Genomic DNA, 23,550 nt, shown 5'->3' with positions numbered 1-23,550 from the left:
CGTCACAAAATTAAATCTTGTCACAATTTCAAATCGATGCTAACACTGACATTTTCGAAATAAGTTGATACTAGTATGGAGCATTTCAAAGCAGTTTGAGTCTGGACAATAGGGTCTATTCATGAAATCACACAGAGTAGCATCAGAGAGGTGAGAGGTCATGTGAGAGGTCATGGATGGTCAGGAAGTACCTTTCTAAAAGACTTAGCAGGGCTATTGGCCTCTGACAGATCGAGGTCGGCAATAGTGTCCGTACAGTCAGACAGAGGGGCGTCCTGCAATAGTAAACTGAGTGAGGGGGGCATAACCCAGCCCGAGCACACACGCACATTCATAGTACTCACACACAGTCAAAACGCACACACACACACAGAACACACACACACAGAACACACACACACCAGGGTTTCCGTTAGCCAGTAATTGCTGGCATTTGGCAGAAATAAATACAAAATAAAGCCAATAAATACAATTGTTGCCGGCCAAATTGACCGAGAGAAACACAACGGTAGGCAGGCCATCAGCGCGTCACCACCACTTCACAATGTGAGCTGAAGGCAGTATATATATATATTTTTTTAAAGCATACTTAATTGTTTGAAACCTGAATATTTGACTTCATATTATGAGGCATTGTTTGAAAATCCGTCCAGAGTCGATTCTGTTAAAGACTTCATAGGCGACGTGCGAGTTTCATTTCTACTGATCTGGGTGATAGTTATGATTTTCATATGCGCATTTTCACAGAACAGTTACATTTCGTTATTATTTTTTTTTTTACCCACTAGGATACCTGCCACCCCATAATAACGTTCTCATTTCTCAAAATCACTGTTGCGTGGTTAAATCATACAAATCTGAATTAAAATATACAAATATCAATTAAACTAATGTGAGAGCATCAGCTGATACACCGTGATCACTGGCCTCTGCCATAAGGACACACTGATACAACGTGATCACTGGCCTCTGCCATAAGGACACACTGATACACCGTGATCACTGGCTTCTGCCATATGGACACACTGATACACCGTGATCACTGGCCTCTGCCATAAGGACACACTGATACACCGTGATCACTGGCCTCTGCCATAAGGACACACTGATACACCGTGATCACTGGCCTCTGCCATATGGACACACTGATACACCGTGATCACTGGCCTCTGCCATAAGGACACACTGATACACCGTGATCACTGGCCTCTGCCATAAGGACACACTGATACACCGTGATCACTGGCCTCTGCCATAAGGACACACTGATACACCGTGATCACTGGCCTCTGCCATAAGGACACACTGATACACCGTGATCACTGGCAGCTTAATGGCCTAAATGAGTGCATGGAACTCAATGTCCAATACAGCCGTTGACCTTGATCAACCAAGTAAAAATACATAAAGGCAACAAATAAAAACATAAATAATGAAAATTCTGGTTCTTTCAAATCCCAGTCATCTCGCTCTACTCAGCCTGTCTACCTCCCTTTCTATCGGTCTTGATTTGAGCTACAGCTAGTGAAGTGCAACATTGTATCTAATCAATCAACTGGATCAGTCCTGAAGCTCTCTAGCAAACTTGCAAGATTGTATCAACTATTCTATTCCAGGCCCTCAGAATTTTCCAGTGAGCTCAGGACAGAAAGCCGTTTTTACGCAAGGGAAAGGTATTTTAAAGCGTTTTCACTGGACACTGCGGGGTTGTGCCGTGGCGGAGATCATTGTGGGCTATACTCGGCCTCGTCTCAGGATGGTAAGTTGGTGGTTGAAGATATCCCTCTAGTGGTGTAGGGGTTGTGCTTTGGCAAAGTGGGTGGGGTTATATCCTTTCTGTTTGGCCCTGTCCGGGGTTATCATTGGATGGGGCCAGTGTCTCCTGACCTCTCCTGTCTCAGCCTCCAGTATTTATGCTGCAGTAGTTTATGTGTCAGGGGGGTTGGATCAGTTTGTTATATCTGGAGTACTTCTCCTGTCTTATCCGGTGTCCTGTGTGAATTTAAGTATGCCCTCTCTAATTCTCTTTCTTTCTCTCTCTCGGAGGACCTGAGCAATAGGACCATGCGTCAGGACTACCTGGCATGATGACTCCTTGCTGTCCCCAGTCCACCTGGCCGTGCTGCTGCTCCAGTTTCAACTGTTCTGCCTGCGGCTATGGAATCCTGACCTGTTCACCGGACGTGCTACCTGTCCCAGACCTGCTGTTTTCAACTCTCTAGAGACAGCAGCAGAGATACTCTGAATGATCGGCTATGAAAAGCCAACTGACATTTCTTCCTGAGGTGATGACTTGCTGCACCCTCGACAACTACTGTGATTATTATTATTTGACCCTGCTGGTCATCTATGAACATTTGAACATCTTGGCCATGTTCTGTTATAATCTCCACCCGGCACAGCCAGAAGAGGACTGGCCACCCCTCATAGCCTGGTTCCTCTCTAGGTTTCTTCCTAGGTTTTGGCCTTTCTAGGGAGTTTTCCTAGCCACCGTGCTTCTACACCTGTATTGCTTGCTGTTTTGGGTTTTAGGCTGGGTTTCTGTACAACACTTTGAGATATCAGCTGATGTACGAAGGGCTATATAAATACATTTTATTTGATTTATGGGTGGTAAAAAATAAAATCATGTATTTTTTACTTACTGTGTGAGGTGAAGAAAAAAATGACTGAAGCTCAGCTTATTAGTGGTGGACTTGGTCACTGAGAATAGGAAGTGGGCACATTCCTACAATTGCACCAGCATGCCAAGTAGGCTACTTATGTGTGCTCAGGCATTAAGTAGACAGAAAAAACAGACACATGCTCATTACTCACATGGAGCACTCCAAACAACAGACAAAACAACTCGGAAATTATGGTTATGAAATAAACCAATAAACATTTCAACTCTGAGAATGAGAAATGACAGTAGGTCTAATTAGTAATAAATACATTTCTGTTAATGTATTGTAACAAAATGACGGAGATTAACGGTTCATTTCCTGCTGGCTACATATGTAATGGCAAATTGATCAAAACAAACGGCAAACCATTTACCTGAAACAATAAACGCGTAAGAATTGGCAGAAGACAGCCGAATGGATCCATTCTAGAGATAGCCTATAGGTGCGACTATTTTCCCCACACACACCACTCCTCATCCTCGTCTCAACATTTTAAAATGATACTCCAGACACATTGTCTTCACATATTTGAGATGTTTTTCCGCTGACAGCTGCAACTCAATAATCATCTAGGCCTTTTGTCACACGCTGCCTATGGAAGACTTCCTGATGTGACATTCCTCTCCTGTTCTATTGGTTTTCATATCAACTTTCTTTCGTTGTGCAGAAGCCAAAAGGCACAATCCTAGTCATATTAGCAACCCATGCTAGTTGTTGTATCTTTAGATTCACCCTCTTTCTAAATTTCAAACAGGGATTGTCATCGGTCCTATACTGCTCATATCAAATGTGCTGTTTAGAATGGTGTTTTGCCCCAATTTGCATTTTGGCAAATGTTTGAAAATGGAGGTTTTATTGGCTGCTTCATTACAGGAGTTGCATGTTTTGTTAAGATGAATTACCATAATCTAAATGTGATTTCTGTCATTCTGAGCATCGTGGATGGTAGCTCTAATAGGTTACACACCCAATGCGTGGGTCTGGTGAATTTCTTTAAATAAAAAATGTTCCCGGTCACGTTGTCCAGCGCCACATTTTCCTAACAGAAACCCTGCCGTACACACATGTCCATACAGTACACACACGTCCATACAGTACACACACGTCCATACAGTACACACACACACATATCCGCACAGTACACACACACACACACACATCCATACAGTACACACACACACGTCCATACAGTACACACACACACGTCCATACAGTACACACACACACGTCCATACAGTACACACACACACGTCCATACAGTACACACACACGTCCATACAGTACACACACACGTCCATACAGTACACACACACGTCCATACAGTACACACACACGTCCATACAGTACACAAACACACACACGTCCATACACACACACACACGTCCATACAGTACACACACACGTCCATACAGTACACACACACACACACGTCCATACAGTACACACACGTCCATACAGTACACACACACACACACACACACACGTCCATACAGTACACACACACACACACACGTCCATACAGTACACACACACACCATACAGTACACACGTCCATACAGTACACACGTCCATACAGTACACACACACACACCATACAGTACACACATCCATACAGTACACACACACACGTCCATACAGTACACACACACACACATCCATACAGTACACACACACACACACACACACCATACAGTACACACACACACACACACACCATACAGTACACACACACACACACACCATACAGTACACACACACCATACAGTACACACACACCATACAGTACACACACACACACACCATACAGTACACACACACATGCAGAGTTTGTTTCAGTGAGGAAAATGGGGCAGTCAAGCATGATAATGGTAAGAAAGATGCCAGGCCCATGCATTGCAAGACCACACTTCACATAGAAGTGTGAATGTACTGAAAACACAAACCGAGTGCAATGCATAAGACAGTATATTTAAATCATATCTCTCAAATGACTCTACCAACAGTTACAGCTAAACAGTGAAGAAACAGTTCAGAGACAACCAGAAGTTATTGTTCGATTCAGGTAACAATAAAGGTCCTAAGGTTTAGAACATAAACACTCCAACAATGGCCTCTGCAATCTCCTCAAAAACGAATTCTCTCATAGAGAGATATAAGCGTGTAAGTTAACACAATTTGACTAACAGCAAATGAGTGGGATCCAACCAAGGTCAGATAATGAACAGGACCTCAGAGGGTAAACCAACAACATGCAAACTCAACTCTGAAGTCATGAAAGCAATCTGACAGACCTGAAGGGTAACAGCATGTTGGGGCTAGCCAACAAAAGGAGGCGGCAAACCCAAATCAACCAAAGGAGATGAACACAACCCAGCCTGTGACGCAGCATGAGGTTTACCTCTGACCGCCATGTTACTTACCTGCCACACTGAACTTCTCTGTGGTCAAAGAATAAGGTAAGTTAAGTTCACTTAAATATCAGCCGGGTGGGGGCGGGGGGGGGTCAGGTCAGACTTGGGTTCAAATACTATTTGAAATCATTCAAATACTTCTAGCATTTGCTTTAGTGTGCTTAGAGGGCAGGGTTGCAGTTTTGGAACTATTGTATTTGTTACATCGCACCAGGCAACTCAATCCAGCCCAGTTTAAGAATTTCTAAACGATTTCAAAAAGTATTTGAATGCAGGTCTGACTCAGGGTAAGCAGCAGACATATTGCCATTTTACAGGGGTTGCCTGGCTGTGGGGCGGGGCGTAGTGCAGAAGGGGCGGGGCGTAGTGCAGGAGGGACTCACCTGGATAAAGGAGCGATCCACCATGCTTCCAGCACACAGCACCTGGGACTCTGGCCCTGCCGTTGTGATGTCCTTCAGGTTCTGCTCTCTGATCTAGAGGACGGTGGTAGTCGACAGAAAGAGAGGTTTTGGATACAATGCCACGGTCAAGACAGAAAAACATCTAGATTCTCTACCCTTCTCCCGAAGTGTGCACTTGTACATGACCTCTCATGGATTTATCAATGGTGGAATCTCCCTTTCTAGCAATCCTTACACAAATCCAGTGCTTTTAAATCCATAATGGGGAGTGTGCAAGAGAAATACACACTTCGGGAGTAGGGCCGATGGTCGAGACCAAAGCCATGTTGAAATGACAGCCTACCGACGCCTGTATCAACATCATACCTTGTTCCTCATCTCCAGCACCTCCTTGGGGTTTGTGTTGAGCGGGACAAACTGATTGGCCACTGCAGCCTGTCGCATTCCTTCCTCATTTGTCCACTGTAATCACCATAGCAACAATTAAAATAAACAAAATGAGGCAGCCAAAATAACATGAAAAAAAAAGCAAACAAAATCGAGAAATATACAGACTATGCAGGCTTTAAAGAATTAGAATAAATAGGTCATGCTTTTCAAACAGAAATAATGGAGGAGAAGGTACAAATGATTCTGTGAAGGAGTTCTATATATATTACACCTGGAGGCAGTGAACCAATGATGATGCACCTTTTGTCAAGATGGCTCGCTGTTACAACAGTTCTAGTCAGTGCTTTTCAGTATCAAGTTACCCTATCCCATTACCTAAAGCCCAAGCATCTGACCCTTTCTTATTGACTTGATGGAAATGAGTAGGCCCTCCTACATTACTCGAAGACGCACCATCATCATCATCATCATCATCATCATCATTGATACTCTTGCAGTTAGATTTCAATAACAGATACAAATGACAACAAAAAACACACAAAAGAGCAACTGAAGGCATCACAAGATGACGAGAGACTGTGGAAGAGGGAGGGGTGAAGAAGTGGAGGGGTGAGGTGGTGGAGGGGTGAGGACGTGGAGGGGTGAGGTGGTGGAGGGGTGAGGCAGGGGGTGAGGACGTGGAGGGGTGAGGACGTAGAGGGGTGAGGAGATGGTGCTGGCTTACAGTACAGTAGAAGCTATGTGGACCAGCGAGACAGTGGCAGTTGGGTGAGGCGTGAGCATCACCAAGTCATTTCCCAGGCTAACGTAACGTACAGTAATAGTAACAGGACAACAGGGATAAAGAGAGAAACACAACGACAGACGAGACACTCGTCCACCACTGACTGACTGAAAAACAAATTGGAGAAAAATCGAAAATACACCCCCTCCCTCCAAAAAAAACAATTGCACGTTATACAAGTTAAAGGGTCTTTAGTTTACGTTTAGATATAAAGGGATGTCCTGGCTTCTATGGTATTTTCATCTACTACTGACATGTTTTATATGACAGAAGTAGAAAACATCTAAGAAGAAATACTCTGGAGCTGTCACTTTTTGGAAGGTAATGAACAGGACTGTTTCTGGAGTTCTTGCCAGAGTTGTTTAAACCTGAACATAGGTAATGCTCAGCCCGAGACAGAGGAAAAAAATATATATATATAGGAGACCTTTCTTTCTCAGACACAGATATGATTGAATGAGCAGCAAGTAAATCTAACTTAAGCCTCCATGCACATCAGTGCTCTTTTAGAAAAGTTACTCTGGAGAGGCATGAGTTATGGGTTCTTTTCTGCTGAGGAAATGTTTCGGCTGAGCTGTATAAAAGCAGTTAGGTGCAAAATCAAAACTAGATGAGGTAGAGGCAAAGGGGTACCTGCATGGTTTGTAGCTAGGATAGGAACATGGGATGGACATGTAAACATGATATACTCACTGAATATGTACTGAGTCTCACAACAACACTTTCTCCTACTTTCCCAGAGGAGATAATCGTTTCAAAAGTTAGACCGGTCAAATTTCCTTTTCTTTTTTCACCCACTATACAAGTCCTCTCATGCATAGTAACACTTCAGGAGTTTGAGTATTTTTTTAACCGAAATGAAACTTGGAAAGAGGGGAACTAATATGGCATGTTATATCATTTAGGGGCATTTGGGGGAATGGCTGAGGATTGGGGAATAGAGGGGGAGGAGTCATAAAAAAGCAAGCTATGACTCGTGGAATTCCGATTCCATACCGAAAGCAGAGTGGTCTTGAGCACTATACACCCTGTCTTTCACTTTAACTGTAAAAGCTCCAGATGTGATTAGCTGTCTGGCTGATTAGGTCACTTCCTGGGTGCAAACATCAAACAATGCTAAAAAAAAAAAAAAATGTAAAGGGGCATGCTAGCTTTAAAGTGCATCTAAAAACAGGGATACTGTCTATAAATTCAGTGTATGATTCTGTTAGATTAGCTAGTCATCATTATATTGTCATACCCTCATCTCATTAACTGCAGTAAAAGATGTTGTGCAACACATCTGAACATTGAACAGTGTGAGGTTTGCTTTAGTAAATGCATCCACCATTATGCTTCAGTTTCACACTGCAATAACGTCCCTGGGTGCACAGTTAGAAAAGCTACAGACGCACCACCAGACAGAACGGAACGAAAAGAACTCCAAAGCAGCAGAAGTGGTTGGTTAGCAACATCAGAGCCACGCCCACATCACTCTTCCTCCCAGCAAGCACCCATAATGCATCTGGCTACTCATGCAACACAGCATGCGCTGGACAGCTGGGCTGGCACCCTAAAGCTCTAGGGAACAGAGGATGAAAAGAGAGGAGGAGTGGAACTAACAGAGGAGAGAGAGAGAGCGAGGGACCAACTGCTTAAGAGAGAGGTTAGTAGAGAAAACAACTTTAGACAGAGTGGGGATTAGGAACAAAGAAGTTAATATTCAAAGGAATGGAAACGGAGAATTGAGAAAATGTATAAATCTGTCTTAAACAGTTAAAGCAGTGTTGTCTTTTGGACTGGCTAGAGACAGAGAGAAGGGTTTAAACAGACTGGCTAGAGACAGAGAGAAGGGTTTAAACAGACTGGCTAGAGACAGAGAGAAGGGTTTAAACAGACTGGCTAGAGAGAGAGAGAGAGAAGGGTTTAAACAGACTGGCTAGAGAGAGAGAGAGAGAGAGAGAAGGGTTTAAATAGACTGGCTAGAGACAGAGAGAAGGGTTTAAACAGACTGGCTAGAGAGAGAGAGAAGGGTTTAACCAGACTGGCTAGAGAGAGAGAGAAGGGTTTAAACAGACTGGCTAGAGAGAGAGAGAAGGGTTTAAACAGACTGGCTAGAGAGAGAAGGATTTAAACAGACTGGATAGAGTATTAATACAAACACTGGAGTCATCTGGAGAAGTAGATATATCACAGGTTCTAACTACATCCCAGGATCCATTTCCCCCCGAACCTTAGAGTGCCAACCCACTGCCCATTCATCAAATAGCTGAACTGTATGTCTAACTATGAACAATAAGGTAGGCACAGACCAAGCAGTTGGTAATACAGCTTGGCACGCAGACACCGGACGAGAGAGACTGCAGCAAGGGTTTGACGTGATCGTGTGTAATGTTCGTCCACACCTTAGTCTTCGACTTGGGGCTGCCGCCGTCGGGCCCTTCCTCGTAGGCCTCTTCCGGCCGGCCCGAGTTGAGCCAGCCGGTCTTGTCGCGCTGCTGCCTCTGAAAGCTGAGTTTGAGAGGGGAGCGAGCGCCCGAGTCACTGTCCTCGGCATAGGAGTAGCCCGTGGCTGAGGGAGCGATCTCTACGTCGCTGCTGAACTTTTTAGCTTTGTCTCTCAGGGCAGGGCACCTGTAGGGATAGCCCGTCCTGTAGCCCTAGAGAGACGGAAACGCAGTCAGTTAGATGGTGTAGTGGTAATACAGTGAGGATAATACAGCGATGATAATGCAGTGAGGATAATACAGCGATAATAATGCAGTGATGATAATGCAGCGATAATAATGCAGTGATGATAATACAGTGAGGATAATACAGCGATAATAATACAGTGATGATAATACAGTGAGGATAATACAGCGATAATAATGCAGTGAGGATAATACAGTGAGGATAATACAGCGATAATAATGCAGTGAGGATAATGCATATCAAACCCTGTAGTTAATAATCTACAGTAATTTAATCTTACATGAATATCTTCAAATGAATATGAAAATATATATTTTTCCAGCATTGTATGGAAAGTTAACACTAATTGTACAGTAGAACATGAACTTATATATTTCACACCATTTTTTTGGTGTAGTTTATCATTCTGTGATTGTATGTGTTCATTTAATCTATTGTCATGCAATGTTTTTCTAATAAACTTGAATAGGGCCGTTCCTTCCTACCAGGTTATCCAGCATCCTCATGTAAGCCTCAAACTCCTGCTCCCCCACCAGCCACTTGGGGTGTGTGGAGCCCTCGACATGCTCAGAGCACCGCGGCCGAGCCTTATACTTAGCAGGGTCCAGCATCACCAGGTTATCAGGCCCTCCAGCACTGGCTAGGGTGCGCACCTGGAAACACACAGACAAAGTCATTCAGTCACAGTCATGTCACATGCAGAAGAAAGTATTCTGTTGGGTATGAATTGCTCTGCATCACACTTGGCAAATGCTCAGAGAGCTAGCATTGTGTCTGGGTAACAATATAAGCCTCTCTTTATAATAATACAACACAACGTATCATTTATTGAAGGCTGGGAGCAGCATAGGAGCAGAGCAGCATAGGAGCAGAGCAGCATAGGAGCAGCATAGGAGCAGAGCAGCATAGGAGCAGAGCAGAGCAGCATAGGAGCAGCATAGGAGCAGAGCAGCATAGGAGCAGCATAAGAGCGGAGCAGCATAGGAGCAGAACAGCATAGGAGCAGAACAGCATAGGAGCAGCATAGGAGCAGAGCAGCATAGGAGCAGCATAAGAGCGGAGCAGCATAGGAGCAGAACAGCATAGGAGCAGAACAGCATAGGAGCAGAACAAGAGCGGAGCAGCATCGGAGCAGAGCAGCATCCGAGCAGAGCAGCATCGGAGCAGAGCAGCATCGGAGCAGAGCAGCATCGGAGCAGAGCAGCATCGGAGCAGAGCAGCATAGGACCAGAGCAGCATAGGACCAGAGCAGCATAGGAGCAGAGCAGCAGAGCAGCATAGGAGCATAGGAGCAGAGCAACATAGGAGCAACATAGGAGCAGAGTAGCATAGGAGCAGCATAGGAGCAGAGCAGCATAGGAGCAGCATAGGAGCAGAGCAGCAGAGGAGCAGCAGAGGAGCAGCAGAGGAGCAGCAGAGGAGCAGCAGAGGAGCAGCAGAGGAGCAGAGCAGCATAAGAGCAGAGCAGCATAAGAGCAGAGCAGCATAGGAGCAGAGCAGCATAAGAGCAGAGCAGCATAGGAGCAGAGCAGCATAAGAGCAGCAGAGCAGCAGAGCAGCAGAGCAGCATAGGAGCAGCATAGGAGCAGAGCAGCATAGGAGCAGAGCAGCTGCCCTGGAGCAGAGCAGCATAGGAGCAGAGCAGCATAAGAGCAGCAGAGCAGCAGAGCAGCAGAGCAGCATAGGAGCAGCATAGGAGCAGAGCAGCATAGGAGCAGCATAGGAGCAGAGCAGCTGCCCTGGAGCAGAGCAGCATAGGAGCAGAGCAGCTGCCCTGGAGCAGAGCAGCATAGGAGCAGAACAGATTATCACAGAAATCCAAGTAGGAGCTGAAAGCAGTGTCCTACCTGGATCTCACATGCAGTGACCAGGTTGTGGATATAGTAGAAGGCTTCCTCCACAGTCTCCCCAACAGACACCAGACCATGGTTTCTCAGGATCAGGACCTGGGGGACAAATACAAAACACAGGTGCTCAGTATACCTACACTCGCTTGTAGCTTGTCCCAATTCACTCCCATCCCCCTCGGCATTAAACCTGAGAGGTTGTAGATCTATAAAGGCAATTACACTGCTTATACCGATCCAGACATTTTAGATCTGTGAACACTATACCAGGGCCCTCCACTGTTCCTGGAGAGCTACCGTCGTGTAGGTTTTCACTCCCACCTTAATCTAGCAGAGGGTAGCTCTCCAGGAACAGTGTTGGAGGGCCCTGCACTAGAGAGAGTTCGGGCCAAGGGGAAGGACAAGAGTGTGACACTCTCTCTCTCACAAGAGGGTTAGGGCCAAGGGGAAGGACTAGAGAGTGACACTCTCTCTCTCTCACTAGAGGGTTAGGGCCAAGGGGAAGGACTAGAGTGTGACACTCTCTCTCTCACAAGAGGGTTAGGGCCAAGGGGAAGGACTAGAGTGTGACACTCTCTCTCTCTCACAAGAGGGTTAGGGCCAAGGGGAAGGACTAGAGTGTGACACTCTCTCTCTCTCACAAGAGGGTTAGGGCCAAGGGGAAGGACTAGAGTGTGACACTCTCTCTCTCACAAGAGGGTTAGGGCCAAGGGGAAGGACTAGAGTGTGACACTCTCTCTCTCTCACATGAGGGTTAGCGCCAAGGGGAAGGACTAGAGTGTGACACTCTCTCTCTCTCTCTCTCACAAGAGGGTTAGGGCCAAGGGGAAGGACTAGAGTGTGACACTCTCTCTCTCACACAAGAGGGTTAGGACCAAGGGGAAGGACTAGAGTGTGACACTCTCTCTCTCTCTCGCTCACAAGAGGGTTAGGGCCAAGGGGAAGGACTAGAGTGTGACACTCTCTCTCTCACAAGAGGGTTAGGGCCAAGGGGAAGGACTAGAGTGTGACACACTCTCTCCCTCCGATACCTTGCTGGTTGGGCCCAGGTTTTTCTGTATGAGGACGTTCTCCTCCTCGTCTATGAGGATGCCGTGGTAGTCATGGTAGGCCACCTCCCCCAGGGTCAGGGCCTCTGGAGAGATGGGCAGCAGGCCACACTTCATGGCCGACACCTGAAACACAGACAGACTGCAGTTATTCACCACGACAGATCGGGTAGTTGACAACTGTTACTCATGTTTCCTGCCAAATTCATGGGAAGAGACTAGTGACACTTATATTTCAAGACCCAAGTTTTACCAAAACTCATATCACTAAGAAGAGCATGACAATGTGACCAGTATATACCCTTTTCACACTACTGAGCCAAACCGATGTACTGAGCTGCTCTGGTTGTTTCCACAACTGTTGCTAGAATCGCTGGAAACTTACTGCAGCTCCAGCCGGTGTGTGAACGTGTACGATGCACTTGATGTCTGGCCGAGCTGCGTAGATGGCGGAGTGGAGAGTGAAGCCAGCCTGGTTGACCCCCAGGTTGGTGCTCCCTCGGTCCACTATCTCCCCTTGTGTATTAATCTTAACCTAGGATGTGACAGAGTTTAAATGATCAGACACATTACAATGTAGCTCAATGGGATGGGACCAGACAGGCAACAGTGAGTCCATGCCTTATGAAAGCCCACAGTGATGCTATAAAATTATCAAAAAGTGAACAATTATTATAAAAAACAGGTTGTTTGGTTTCTCGATGCTGATTGGTTGATACAGTATGTTGGAATACCACAACCTGTTAATGTGATAATTCCACTGTCCCGCAGCACAGGCAGGAAATGAATAAACGTAATCTCACTCAGCATCTATACATTACTTTTCCATGCTACTATTATTTTTGCAACAGTTGGGGGTTGTATAAATCTGCCCGTCTGCCACTATGACCTGTGCAACAATGTATCATTTAACACATAAGATCACTCCAGTGTCAGTAGACTAGCTAGCCCAAGAATGAACGTGAAACTAGCTAGCTCGGACGCGCCAACCAAAATACTTGTTGCCTATGTAGGCCTATTGGATATGATTATTTATTGAAGTTCATGTCTTTTTTATCATTGAATCTCTGCTAGCTAGCTACAAGCCAATTATTTGTTTAGCATAGCAACGTGTATTATTGAATCTCTGCTAGCTAGCTACAAACCAATTATTTGTTTAGCATAGCAACGTGTATTATTGAATCTCTGCTAGCTAGCTACAAGCCAATTATTTGTTTAGCATAGCAACGTGTATTATTGAATCTCTGCTAGCTAGCTACAAGCCAATTATTTGTTTAGCATAGCAACGTGTATTATTGAATCTCTGCTAGCTAGCTACAAACCAATTATTTGTTTAGCATAGCAACGTGTATTATTGAATCTCTGCTAGCTAGCTACAAACCAATTATTTGTTTAGCATAGCAACGTGTATTATTGAATCTCTGCTAGCTAGCTACAAGCCAATTATTTGTTTAGCATAGCAACGTGTATTATTGAATCTCTGCTAGCTAGCTACAAACCAATTATTTGTTTAGCATAGCAACGTGTATTATTGAATCTCTGCTAGCTAGCTACAAGCCAATTATTTGTTTAGCATAGCAACGTGTATTATTGAATCTCTGCTAGCTAGCAACAAACCAATTATTTGTTTAGCATAGCAACGTGTATTATTGAATCTCTGCTAGCTAGCTACAAACCAATTATTTGTTTAGCATAGCAACGTGTATTATTGAATCTCTGCTAGCTAGCTACAAGCCAATTATTTGTTTAGCATAGCAACGTGTATTATTGAATCTCTGCTAGCTAGCTACAAGCCAATTATTTGTTTAGCATAGCAACATGTATTATTGAATCTCTGCTAGCTAGCTACAAGCCAATTATTTGTTTAGCATAGCAACGTGTATTATTGAATCTCTGCTAGCTAGCTACAAACCAATTATTTGTTTAGCATAGCAACGTGTATTATTGAATCTCTGCTAGCTAGCTACAAACCAATTATTTGTTTAGCATAGCAACGTGTATTATTGAATCTCTGCTAGCTAGCTACAAACCAATTATTTGTTTAGCATAGCAACGTGGAATGAATAGAATTAATAACTGGGTCAAAACATGAGAAAAGAAACAACCAACTCGCTTGGGTAGCAACTTCAGAATGCAAAAACAAATGTACTCATTATTAATATTTGGTCAACTGTTTTAGACAATCAATAATGCCATCGAACACAGGTAGTTTCGTGTGACAACTCCCTCAAAGGGCTGTATCCCTTGGCTTCACCTCAGGCCTCAGAACAGCCCATGTCAGGAGTTGTCACACGCAACTTCTCAGGTATTATTGCTAAAATAAACTAATCTAAACAAATAACATATACCTTGGATAGGACCAGACAGGCAGCAGAAAGTCAATGCCTCTTACGATGCTAGCCTGAGTCCCAGATCGGTTTGTGCCGTCTTGCCAGATTTACAGTAGAAATTGGCAAGACAACACGAACTCAGCGTCAGTGAAATTAACAGTCTAAACAGATGATACAGGCAGAGGGCGAAGAGTTGACGGCACTTTCGGCCTTGAAGGACCAGTGACTCAGCATGTACAGTGCCTTCAGGAAGTAATCATAGCTCTCGACTTAATCTACATTTTGTTGTGTTTCAGCTTGAATTTAAAAAAAATCCAATACCCCATAAAGACAAAGTGCAAACATGTTTTTATACAGAAATATCACATTTGCACAAGTATTCACACCCCTGAGTCAATACTTTGCAGAAGCACCTTTGGCAGTGATTACAGCTGCGAGGCTTTCTCGGTAAGTCTAAGAGATTTGCACACCTAGATTGTGGAGTACAATATTTGCACATTGTTCTTAAATTCTTAAAGCTCTGTCAAGTTAGTTGTCGATCATTGCTTGACAGCCATTTTCAATTTTTGCCATAGATTTCCTCGCAGTGACTGTTGGAAAACAGACAACCAGGTTTTCCTCTAGGATTTTGCCTGTGCTTAGCTTTATTCCGTTTATTTTTATGCTCCCTAGTGTTTGCCGATGACAAGCATACCCATAACATAATGCAGCCACCACCATACTTAAAATGATCAACGGTTATGAGAATCATTTTATTCTGTACAGGCATCCTTCTTTTCACTCGGTCATTTCACTCTGTCACTAACACCAGGTTAGTACTGTAGAGTACATGTTGCATTAATATGTTTGTTCAGTATAGTTAAAGTTTTGGTTCCATGTTTCATGAGCTGAAATAAAATATCCCAGAAATGTTCCATACGCACAAAAAGCTTATTTCTCTAACATTTTTGGCATACATTTGTTTATATTCCTGTTAGTGCGCATTTCTCCTTTGCCAAGATTATCTTGACAGGCGTGGCATATCAAGAAGCTGATTAAACAGCATGGTCATTACACAGGTGCACCTTGTACTGGGGACATCAAAAGGCCACTAAAATGTGCAGTTTTGTCACAGAACACAAATGTCACACATGTCTAAAAAAAAAAAAAAATACTGGCATTTTAACAATTGATTTGCAGGTAAAATTACATGTTGGACAACCTCTGTGTTTGGATGATGGAGGCTGAATGACAATTGCATATTTAATCACTACTTGAAACGCATAACATAAAATGAACATATTCTATTAGTTCACAGCGTTGTCACACATTATGCAGGCAGCTGTTAAGAGTGAGACACTGGGGGAGAATCTTACCAGACTGGAGGCGGAGACTTCACTGTACAGAAGCCCAAAAGGGACAATCAGGAACCTCTCCTGATCTGAATTCACCCGTACCTGGAAGACATGAGTGCAGATGGTGGTCTTAACAAGTAACAAACAAACCAAACAAACCTAGGGAATTACACCAAATGGCTCACATACACTAGAATGCAGTTAATATTTTTCACATTCTTTTGATGTTTCATCAACAATATAATGCTTACTCAACTAATTTTACCAACCAAGACAACTCTACATTTTCCTGCTGAGCTTTCTGAAAAGATATTCTGCAGGTTAAATGTGCAAAAGCACTACAATGTACTGCAGTAAAATAAACAAGATCCTGTCCTACATATTTCTTCTGGTGTTTCATACTGGCTAGGAGTCTGTTTTAATAACATTGCAGTGGATAAAGCCACTAGAGAAGTACATTAGAAGGCTGTCTTACGGTTAAGTGGTTGTAGATGAGCTGGGACCAGCCGAAGAGGTCTGTCAGGCGGTAGAAGGCGGCTAGCTTACAGCGGAGCAGCTTCTCTCCCTTCTCATAGGAGATCGAGTCAGATCCACGCAGGTCATTCACTGGGGTTACCATGCCCAGACCTGTAAAGGGAGAGAGAGAAAGAGAAACAGAGAAATATTTGCACATCGTTATAAAACACTGTATTTAGACAATGTGAAATTTGAAACATCTCTATTCCTTTTGAACTTTTGTAAGTGAAATATTTACTGTTCATTTTTCACTTTTGGTTTATTATCAATTTAATTTGCTTTGACAATGTAAACATATATGTTTCCCATGCCAATAAAGCCCTTTGAATTTCCTTGACTCACCTCAGTCAACAAAGAATAATGTCAATTTAAACAGAGTCTATCCGTCTATAATTACAAAGCGTCTATGGTTAATGTAGTTGCATTCTACAACACTACTACCGACCTCTGAACTCAGCGGAGACCATCTTGGCCTGAGGGGACCTAAGTGCTTGACGTATACTGTGCGTAAACACACAAAGCAGCATGAATGTGTAAAAGCTAGGTACACTAGGTGCTGGAGTACTGTGTACTAGCTAGGTACACTAGGTGCTGGAGTACAGTGTACTAGCTAGGTACACTAGGTGCTGGAGTACAGTGTACTAGCTAGTTACACTAGGTGCTGGAGTACTGTGTACTAGCTAGGCACACTAGGTGCTGAGGTACAGTGTACTAGCTAGGTACACTATGTGCTGGGGTACAGTGTACTGCACTACAGAATTTACTATTGGTAGATGAATTCACATCACAGTAGCCAAATGCCTCATACATACCTCCATAACGTATGCATTAAAATGCATTATTGTCAGGGGCTGAAGACACTGGAGAGGGTCATATATACACAACATGACCAAAAGTATGTGGACACCTGCTTGTCTAAAATCTCATTCCAAAATCATGGGCATTAATATGGAGTTGGTCCCCCCTTTGCAGCTATAACAGCCTCCAGTCTTCTGGGAAGCCTTTCCACTAGATGTTAGAAAATTGCTGCAGAAACGTACTTCCATTCAGCCACAAGAGCATTAGTGAGGTCGGGCACTGATGTTGGGTCAATTAGGCCTGGCTCACAGTGAGCGTTCCAAATCATCCCAAAGGTGTTCGATGGGGTTGAGTTCAGGGTCTGTGCAGGCCAGTCAAGTTCTTCCACACCGATCTCGCCAAACCATTTCTGTATGGACCTCGCTCTGTGCACGAGGGCATTGTCATGCTGAAACAGGAAAGGGCCTTCCCCTAAACTGTTGCCACAAAGTTGGAAGCACAGAATCATCTAGAATGTCATTGTATGCTGTAGCATTAAGATTACCCTTCACTGGAACTACGAAAAAACATGAAAAACAGCACCATTATTCCTCCTCCACCAAACTGTACAGTTGCCACTATGCATTGGGGCAGGTTGTGTCCACCAAACCCAGATTCGTCCATCGGACTGACAGTCATCACTCCAGAGAACGCTTTTCCAATGGCTGCAAGCTTTACATCACTGCAGCCAACACTTGGCATTGCACATGGTGATCTTAGGCTTGTGTGCGGCTGCTCAGCCATGGAAACCCATTATATGAAGCTCCTGACAAACAGTTCTTGTGCTGACGCTGCTTCCAGAGGCAGTTTGGAACTCGGTAGTGAGTGTTGAAACTGAGGACAGACAATTTTTACGCTCTTCAGCACTCTGCATTCCCGTTCTGGGAGCTTGTGTGGTCTACCACTTCGTGGCTGAGCCGTTGTTGCTCCCAGACGATTCCAATTCACAAAAACAGCACTTACAGTTGACCGGGGCAGCTCTAGCAGGGCAGAAATTTGTCGAACTGACTTGTTGGAAAGGTGGCATCCTATGACGGCGTCACGTTGAAAGTCAGAGCTCTACAGTAAGGCCATTCTACTGCCAATGTTTGTCTAGGGAGATTGCATGGCTGTGGACTCGATTTTATACACCCATCAGCAAAGGGTGTGACCGAAAGAGCCAAACCCACTTCTTTGAATGGGGTGTCCACATACTTTTGTTCAGTGTATATGTAACAAACTAGTGCTCCTCTAACTAGCTAGTGATTCTACATCATGTACATATAATACTCACTCATGTTGAAGGCAGTCATGCCTCCTTGGGGTGCTGCAGGGTACATGCATCACATATAGCTCATACGGTGTATTTATCTCTGTATACATTACATTAGATCAGTGTTTCCCAAACCTCTCCTCCAGTAGCCCCAGGCAGTCTACTGACGTGATGTTATTCCAGAAAGAACACAGCTGATTCAAAATGGTCACCTAATCATCTATCCCCTCATTAGTTAAATCAGCTGTGATACTTTCGTAATACATTAAATACATGGACTGGCTGGGGGTTCTGGAGGACCGGTTTGGACTGGCTGGGGGTTCTGGAGGACCGGTTTGGACTGGCTGGGGGTTCTGGAGGACCGGTTTGGACTGGCTGGGGGTTCTGGAGGACCGGTTTGGACTGGCTGGGGGTTCTGGAGGACCGGTTTGGACTGGCTGGGGGTTCTGGAGGACCGGTTTGGACTGGCTGGGGGTTCTGGAGGACCGGTTTGGACTGGCTGGGGGTTCTGGAGGACCGGTTTGGACTGGCTGGGGGTTCTGGAGGACCGGTTTGGACTGGCTGGGGGTTCTGGAGGACCGGTTTGGACTGGCTGGGGGTTCTGGAGGACCGGTTTGGACTGGCTGGGGGTTCTGGAGGACCGGTTTGGACTGGCTGGGGGTTCTGGAGGACCGGTTTGGACTGGCTGGGGGTTCTGGAGGACCGGTTTGGACTGGCTGGGGGTACTGGAGGACCGGTTTAGACTGGCTGGGGGTACTGGAGGACCGGTTTGGGCTGGCTAGGGGTATTGAAGGACCGGTTTGGGCTGGCTGGAGGAACTGGAGGACCGGTTTAGGAAACACTGAATTAGATTACAATGTGATTTAAGGACTGAAGAGAAAGGTTTCAACTGTATTCTACTCACTCATGTTGAGTGCAGCCATGCCTCCCTGGGGTGCTGCAGGGTACATGGTGGGGATACTGGTGGTCATGAAGTCCGCTATCTGCTGCAGAGCCAACAGGCTGGTGGGGGTCTTTCCCCTCTTCAGCTGGTCCTGAATCATCGTATCCAGCTCATCACAAAACGCCTGGGGAGTAGACGGGGACACGGTCAGACGGGGACACGGCCAGACAGCGAAGGCGCAGGACAGGTCAATACACCATTGTTGTCGTTGATGCATTGTAACAGTCACTAGTTGGCTATTCTTCGTTCCCCTACTACAGAATCCATGGTTACTGTTCCCCTACTACAGAATCCATGGTTACTGTTCCCCTACTACATAATCCATGGTTACTATTCCCCTACTACAGAATCCATGGTTACTGTTCCCCTACTACAGAATCCATGGTTACTGTTCCCCTACTACAGAATCCATGGTTACTATTCCCCTACTACAGAATCCATGGTTACTATTCCCCTACTACAGAATCCATGGTTACTATTCCCCTACTACAGAATCCATGGTTACTATTCCCCTACTACAGAATCCATGGTTACTATTCCCCTACTACAGAATCCATGGTTACTATTCCCCTACTACAGAATCCATGGTTACTATTCCCCTACTACAGAATCCATGGTTACTATTCCCCTACTACAGAATCCATGGTTACTATTCCCCTACTACAGAATCCATGGTTACTATTCCCCTACTACAGAATCCATGGTTACTATTCCCCTATTACAGAATCCATGGTTGCTATTAAATCAACACAGGAGTGATTTGAAGTAAAAGAGCCTCTATGTTCTGTCGGGCAGTCTGTCGGGCAGTCTGTCGGGCAGTCTGTCGGGCAGTCTGTCGGGCAGTCTGTCGGTGTTCTCTTGCTATCGCTTCTTGACGATGTCACAAGTGCCTGTTGACTGCCGCATTGCTGAGAGGAAACTAGAATAGAAAGGCTTCAACCTGAAACATTGTTAGCAGGAACAGGCAAAGAAAATCAGTCACATATTACATAATCACTGCCAAGAAGAACTAAGGAGTTACATATTTCCTTTGTTGGCAACTGTTTTCCATGTGTCAAACCTAGCTACATGTCCTGCTGGTAATAACTCATCTGCAGGGTGAAACAGACCTCTCAACAACTGTTTTCCATGTGTCAAACCTAGCTACATGTCCTGCTGGTAATAACTCATCTGCAGGGTGAAACAGACCTCTCAACAACTGTTTTCCGTGTGTCAAACCTAGCTACATGTCCTGCTGGTAATAACTCATCTGCAGGGTGAAACAGACCTCTCAACAACATGCTCCTCACACAGTCCCTTTTCTTATCTCCTGTCTCAGTATGTGTGTGTGTGTGTGTGTGTGTGTGTGTGTGTGAGAGACTGTGTGTGTGAGAGACTGAGTATGTGTGTGAGAGACTGAGTATGTGTGTGAGAGACTGAGTATGTGTGTGAGAGACTGAGTATGTGTGTGAGAGACTGAGTATGTGTGTGTGTGTGTGAGACTGAGTATGTGTGTGTGTGTGTGAGACTGAGTATGTGTGTGTGTGTGTGAGACTGAGTATGTATGTGTGTGTGAGAGACTGTGTGTGTGTGTGTGTGTGAGAGACTGTGTGTGTGTGTGTGTGTGTGTGAGAGACTGTGTGTGTGTGTGTGTGTGAGAGACTGTGTGTGTGTGTGTGTGTGTGAGAGACTGTGTGTGTGTGTGTGTGAGAGACTGTGTGTGTGTGTGTGTGTGTGTGTGTGTGTGTGTGTGAGAGACTGTGTGTGAGAGAGACTGTGTGTGTGAGAGACTGTGTGTGTGTGTGTGTGTGTGTGTGAGACTGAGTATGTATGTATGTGTGTGAGACTGAGTATGTATGTGTGTGAGACTGAGTATGTATGTATGTATGTATGTATGTGTGTATGTGTGTATGTGTGTGTGTGTGTATATGTGTGTATGTGTGTGTGTGTGTATGTGTGTGTGTGTGTGTATGTGTGTGTGACAGCATCACAAAGACTGTATTTTCTTCCACCACTAAAAGGCTGGGGGTAAACACTGTGTTTTATACACTAAAAGGCTGGGGGTAAACACTGTGTTTTATACACTAAAAGGCTTTGGGTAAACACTGTTTTATACACTAAAAGGCTGGGGGTAAACACTGTTTTATACACTAAAAGGCTGGGGGTAAACACTGTGTTTTATACACTAAAAGGCTGGGGGTAAACACTGTGTTTTATACACTAAAAGGCTGGGGGTAAACACTGTGTTTTATACACTGGGCTTAAACGGAGTGCTGCTGAGAGAACAGTACTGTGTTTGAGAGAGACAGTGTTAAGTGGCCGTACCGTGATACAGGCCTATGTAGAGGCTATTCAGAATTGGATGTAAATAAAACAGGAAGAGTATTGGGACAAAATGTGTTCTTATAGTAATATGTTGGTGACATTTTATTTAACTGGTTGGTCAGTTAAGAACAAATTCTTATTTACAATTACGGCCTAGGAACAGTGGGTTAACTGCCTTGTTCAGGGGCAGAACGACAGATTTTTACCTTGTCAGCTCGGGGATTCGATCCAGCAACCTTTCGGTTACTGGCTCAACGCTCTAACCACTAGGCTACCTGTCGCCCCATTAGGACATAGGTTAGAAGAGGAGTAGTACGTGTGTGTTCACACATTAATGTGTGTGTGTGTGGGTGTTCTACCGGGCTCTGCAGGATCATGGAGACCCTCTTCCTCTGCTCCATCATGTTGAAGTCCTGTCTGAGGTCTGGCGCCATGTTCCTCTCCCTCTGATACTCCGGGCTGCTCTCGTCCACTCGGTCAAAGTAGCGCTCCTTGTGGGGGGCGGTGGTGGGAGGGGGCGCAGTCACCACCCCGGAACCTGAGTCACCGTTCATCACCGGGTCCTGTTGGCTCCTGGAGATCAGATTCAGTGTGTTCAGATTTGTGTTCATTAGGGTAAGTGTTTCCAAACCTTTTGGGGACAGGAACCCCTTTTGTGATAGCAAATGTATACAAAAATAAATAAATAATAATAATAAATTCAAGGACCCCATCAAAAATAGCATACAAAGGGTTTTACTATGACTAGTGCAGTGCATGGTCGGACCAACCAAGTCTCAGGCCCTGGGAAACAACAAGCCCCCCCTTCTTACATCGGAAAGAACATTTAGCAGTTTTAAAGCTAATTGGGGCAGAGAGACAAGAAGAAGTATTTAATTGAAAACTGGACCATCGATGGAGTACTGTGGATCCCTGTGAGCATCCCAGGCCCTGTTGTGCATCGAAGGGTATATTGTAGATATGACATTGTATTGTATTGCACTAGGATTGGGCGGTGTAGATGGTAGAAACAACGGAGAGCACCAATGCAGCGCAAAATGTCAGATAGGGCCTTTCCCACCCCCCCACATCTCCTGCACAATGTCAGATGATCATGGGCCTTTTACAGCAGACACTTCATTTCCGTTTTTCTCCCTAACCCTGATTGGATTTGAATGGGAGGGAGTACCTCCGCAGACCACCAGTTTGGGAAACACTGCACATCATACCAAAATGTTTTCAAACAGAAAATGAACATGTGCATGTATTATTAGATAATCTCAGGTAGAATCTCCAATGTTTCAGTCCCTTACATTTGTTGCCTAATGAACACAAACACAAACAATCAAGATTACATTTAATATCCAAGGCAGGCAGCCTGATGGAAAAATGTCACGTCACGCTTGGTGCGCTAAACATTCAGTCACATTACATGCCATCACCTCTGCTGCTTCCTGTTTTGATAGTGACCACACCCCCCAGGGCTTATTGATTTCCTGTCCATTTCCTCAGGCTCAGTCAGTCTAGATACAAAACAAGACACTCAACCGTCATCATTACAGGGGATAACATGAAAATGTGGCGCGGCGAGCAGCGCATCGGTCTAAGACACTGCATCGCAGTGCTTGAGGCACCACTACAGACATCCTGGTTCGAATCCAGGCTGTATCCCAACCGGCTGTGAATGGGAGTCCTATAGGGCGGCACACAATTGGCCCAGCGTTGTCTGGGTTGAACAGGTGTAGGCCGTCATTGTAAATAAGAATTTGTTCTTAACTGACTTGCCTAGTTAAATAAAGGTTAAATTAAAAATTTAAAAATGAACCAGCAA

General features: G+C 44.8%; 1 protein-coding gene across 31 annotated transcripts in view; it reads right to left on the bottom strand.

Moving 5' to 3' along the window:
- LOC109892320 (alpha-adducin) overlaps window positions 1-23,550 on the bottom strand; it is a 52,053-nt gene that overhangs the window by 7,194 nt on the left and 21,309 nt on the right. For 10 of the 31 annotated variants that reach the window (XM_031826171.1, XM_031826174.1, XM_031826170.1 and 7 more), the window contains exons 2-15: window positions 22,100-22,313; window positions 19,398-19,560; window positions 18,515-18,547; window positions 16,364-16,515; window positions 15,910-15,990; window positions 12,610-12,759; window positions 12,207-12,350; window positions 11,176-11,274; window positions 9,814-9,981; window positions 8,947-9,294; window positions 5,848-5,943; window positions 5,461-5,553; window positions 5,087-5,104; window positions 192-275 (exon numbers count right to left, since the gene is read on the bottom strand). In XM_031826171.1, coding sequence (XP_031682031.1) covers window positions 192-275; window positions 5,087-5,104; window positions 5,461-5,553; window positions 5,848-5,943; window positions 8,947-9,294; window positions 9,814-9,981; window positions 11,176-11,274; window positions 12,207-12,350; window positions 12,610-12,759; window positions 15,910-15,990; window positions 16,364-16,515; window positions 18,515-18,547; window positions 19,398-19,560; window positions 22,100-22,294 — 1,824 coding nt within the window. In that variant the 5' untranslated portion in view covers window positions 22,295-22,313. The remainder of the gene's footprint in view (window positions 1-191; window positions 276-5,086; window positions 5,105-5,460; window positions 5,554-5,847; window positions 5,944-8,946; window positions 9,295-9,813; window positions 9,982-11,175; window positions 11,275-12,206; window positions 12,351-12,609; window positions 12,760-15,909; window positions 15,991-16,363; window positions 16,516-18,514; window positions 18,548-19,397; window positions 19,561-22,099; window positions 22,314-23,550) is intronic. The other 21 variants (XM_031826183.1, XM_031826181.1, XM_031826168.1 and 18 more) reach the window with 7 other exon arrangements.

This window comes from Oncorhynchus kisutch, linkage group LG6 (assembly GCF_002021735.2).
Source record: "Oncorhynchus kisutch isolate 150728-3 linkage group LG6, Okis_V2, whole genome shotgun sequence".
Lineage (NCBI taxonomy): Eukaryota > Metazoa > Chordata > Actinopteri > Salmoniformes > Salmonidae > Oncorhynchus > Oncorhynchus kisutch.
Note: the sequence above shows the minus strand (reverse complement) of the source record. Positions and strands in the feature narration are given on the sequence as shown.